The sequence below is a fragment of the Atta cephalotes genome, assembly GCF_000143395.1.
Source record: "Atta cephalotes unplaced genomic scaffold scaffold00058, whole genome shotgun sequence".
In the NCBI taxonomy this organism is placed as follows: domain Eukaryota; kingdom Metazoa; phylum Arthropoda; class Insecta; order Hymenoptera; family Formicidae; genus Atta; species Atta cephalotes.
Genome location: NW_012130122.1, coordinates 284,337 through 286,612, shown reverse-complemented (window position 1 = coordinate 286,612; position 2,276 = coordinate 284,337). Strand labels below are relative to the sequence as shown.

The 2,276-nt window shown below is 36.1% G+C and overlaps 1 protein-coding gene across 1 annotated transcript in view; it reads right to left on the bottom strand.

Annotated features, from left to right (window-relative positions):
* The window catches only part of LOC105623449, a 37,963-nt gene that overhangs the window by 6,056 nt on the left and 29,631 nt on the right, over positions 1-2,276 (bottom strand). The window contains exons 2-3 of the mRNA XM_012204841.1: positions 1,756-1,997; positions 238-388 (exon numbers count right to left, since the gene is read on the bottom strand). Of these exons, the coding sequence (XP_012060231.1) occupies positions 238-388; positions 1,756-1,997 (393 nt within the window). The remainder of the gene's footprint in view (positions 1-237; positions 389-1,755; positions 1,998-2,276) is intronic.

The following is a 2,276-nucleotide window of genomic DNA, read 5'->3' as shown; positions in this document are numbered from 1 at the left end:
TTTTCTTTAAGTTTTTTTTTCTCTCCTCTCTCTTTGTATTTAATTATACATATCCATTTAATTTTAAATTATATTTAGAACTATACATATACTTTTGAAATCAACAATAAATTATAATCTTTTGCAAATTAATCATCGAGAAATATTGAAATCAGATGCTCATGAAATTATCGCAAGAGATACAAAAGAGCTTGATTGAGATACGATAATATCTCACGCGAAATATATTATACTAACCAGGATGTATTCGCCCAGATTCGGATGCGGGTCCGCGATGCAACAGATCCTTGACAAAGATGCCCTCTCTCATGTTGCCGCATATGTTAAAACCCAGACCAGTAAAGTCATGGCTACGCAGACTGACCACGCTAACCCTGGTGGCCTTGGGCTAGAGCAAGAAAACAAACAGGTCGATTGTTACATGGGTGATGAAAATTCCACTACTCTTACCACGGGAATCACATTATTGCGTGTGGGTCGTACGCCGATTATCGTGTACGTGTATTTGTGTGTGAGATATGATGGATTCGTTGAGTGCACTATTCCCGAGTGCGATTCGACGAGAGACGATCAATGAACGGGAATCTTGCCGAAGACAAGCTAATAACGCAGGGACAAGTGGATGAAGAAGAGATATATCATATTCTTATAAAAGAGAAGTCCATTGATGATGTTATTACGTCCGGCGTCACTTATACAATATCCAGCTGAAATATAAATTAAAAATAATTGCAGCTGATATCCGAATTTTCGGATCTTAATAAAAATATGACATAAGATCGTTCGAAATGGATGTCTTCATAAATATTTTAAGAAACATGATGTATAATATTTCGATGATAAAATTTAAATATATTCAAGATATTATTTTGATATCTAAAGAGATTTTGTCAAATTATTTTGAAAATTATTTTTAGCTGAGATATAAATTACAATTTATAAACACGATTTTCTATTCTATCTTAATAAAAAAATTGCTGGACATCTCTCCAAGATTCATTCATCTTTATTAATAATGTACCTATTTACATTTTTTCACTTTTATTTTCATATTTATCTTCATAAACAATGGTTCTTAATAAATCCTTGATGAATCAGATTCAATATGTTATACTTTTATGACAAAATTCAAATACATTCCTTCTCAATCCATCATTTCCTCTGCAGAAGGATATTTCGAAGTCGGATTAGATCATGATGGAGAATTATAAATGTTGCATACTCGCCTCATCCTGCAATTATCATGTCACTATTATCGCGTGACTAAACAAGGATTATTATCGTGACACTTCAAAGTTCAATTATAGAATTTATTGCCTATCTAGCGTAATAATTCAATCGTTCGGATTGATAATCTTCAATTATTATAACTGCTCATCGAGGTATCATTCCGTTGTATATATTTGCACAGAAGAAAATTTTTAATATAGGAAGGATTAATCATCATAGACTCAAAGGATATAAAATTATCGATATTTTCATTACGCAATAATCGAATTGTAATTGGCAGGCTAAATCCAAGTTTGATAATTCACTAACTTAATCAGTAGCTTCGTTGCTTCAAATCCTTCTGTACCGAGAATAATGCTTTTCTCGTTAATATTTTAAAAACTTAAATAAAAAATAAACAACAAAGTGCTATTAAATAAAATTAAGATCGATTATATCAAATCAATATCATGAAATACTGAAAATGATAAATAAAACAATAACATTCTTGTATTTGCAAAAAAAAGAGAGTTAGAAAGCACTTACTCCGACGTAGGAGTCGTCGAGGGTTCGGCGTTTATCGCTACGGATTGCCGAGCCGAGGCCCAGGGACGTCCAAGGTGTGGACCATCGCGTGGAATCCTTCGCGGGCGTGTCCCCGGGTACAGCTGATGGTTTCTCTGTGACGCGGCCAACCGCCGCAGGCGTGGCATCCTTGAAGCAGGGATTGTCGAAGGCGTACGCATCCTCGGCGATCTCGGGATCTGTCACCAGCACCAAGTGTTTACCTATAGAAACAGACATAATGTTTTGTAATTCATCAGCCAACTTGGAACAGAGATTGGCGATTGGAAGAATATTCTTCTTTCACACACACACACACACACACACACACACACACACACACACACACACACACACACACACACACACACACACACACACACACACACACACACACACACACACACACACACACACACACACACACACACACACACACACACACACACACACACACACACACACACACACACACACACACACACACACACACACACACACAC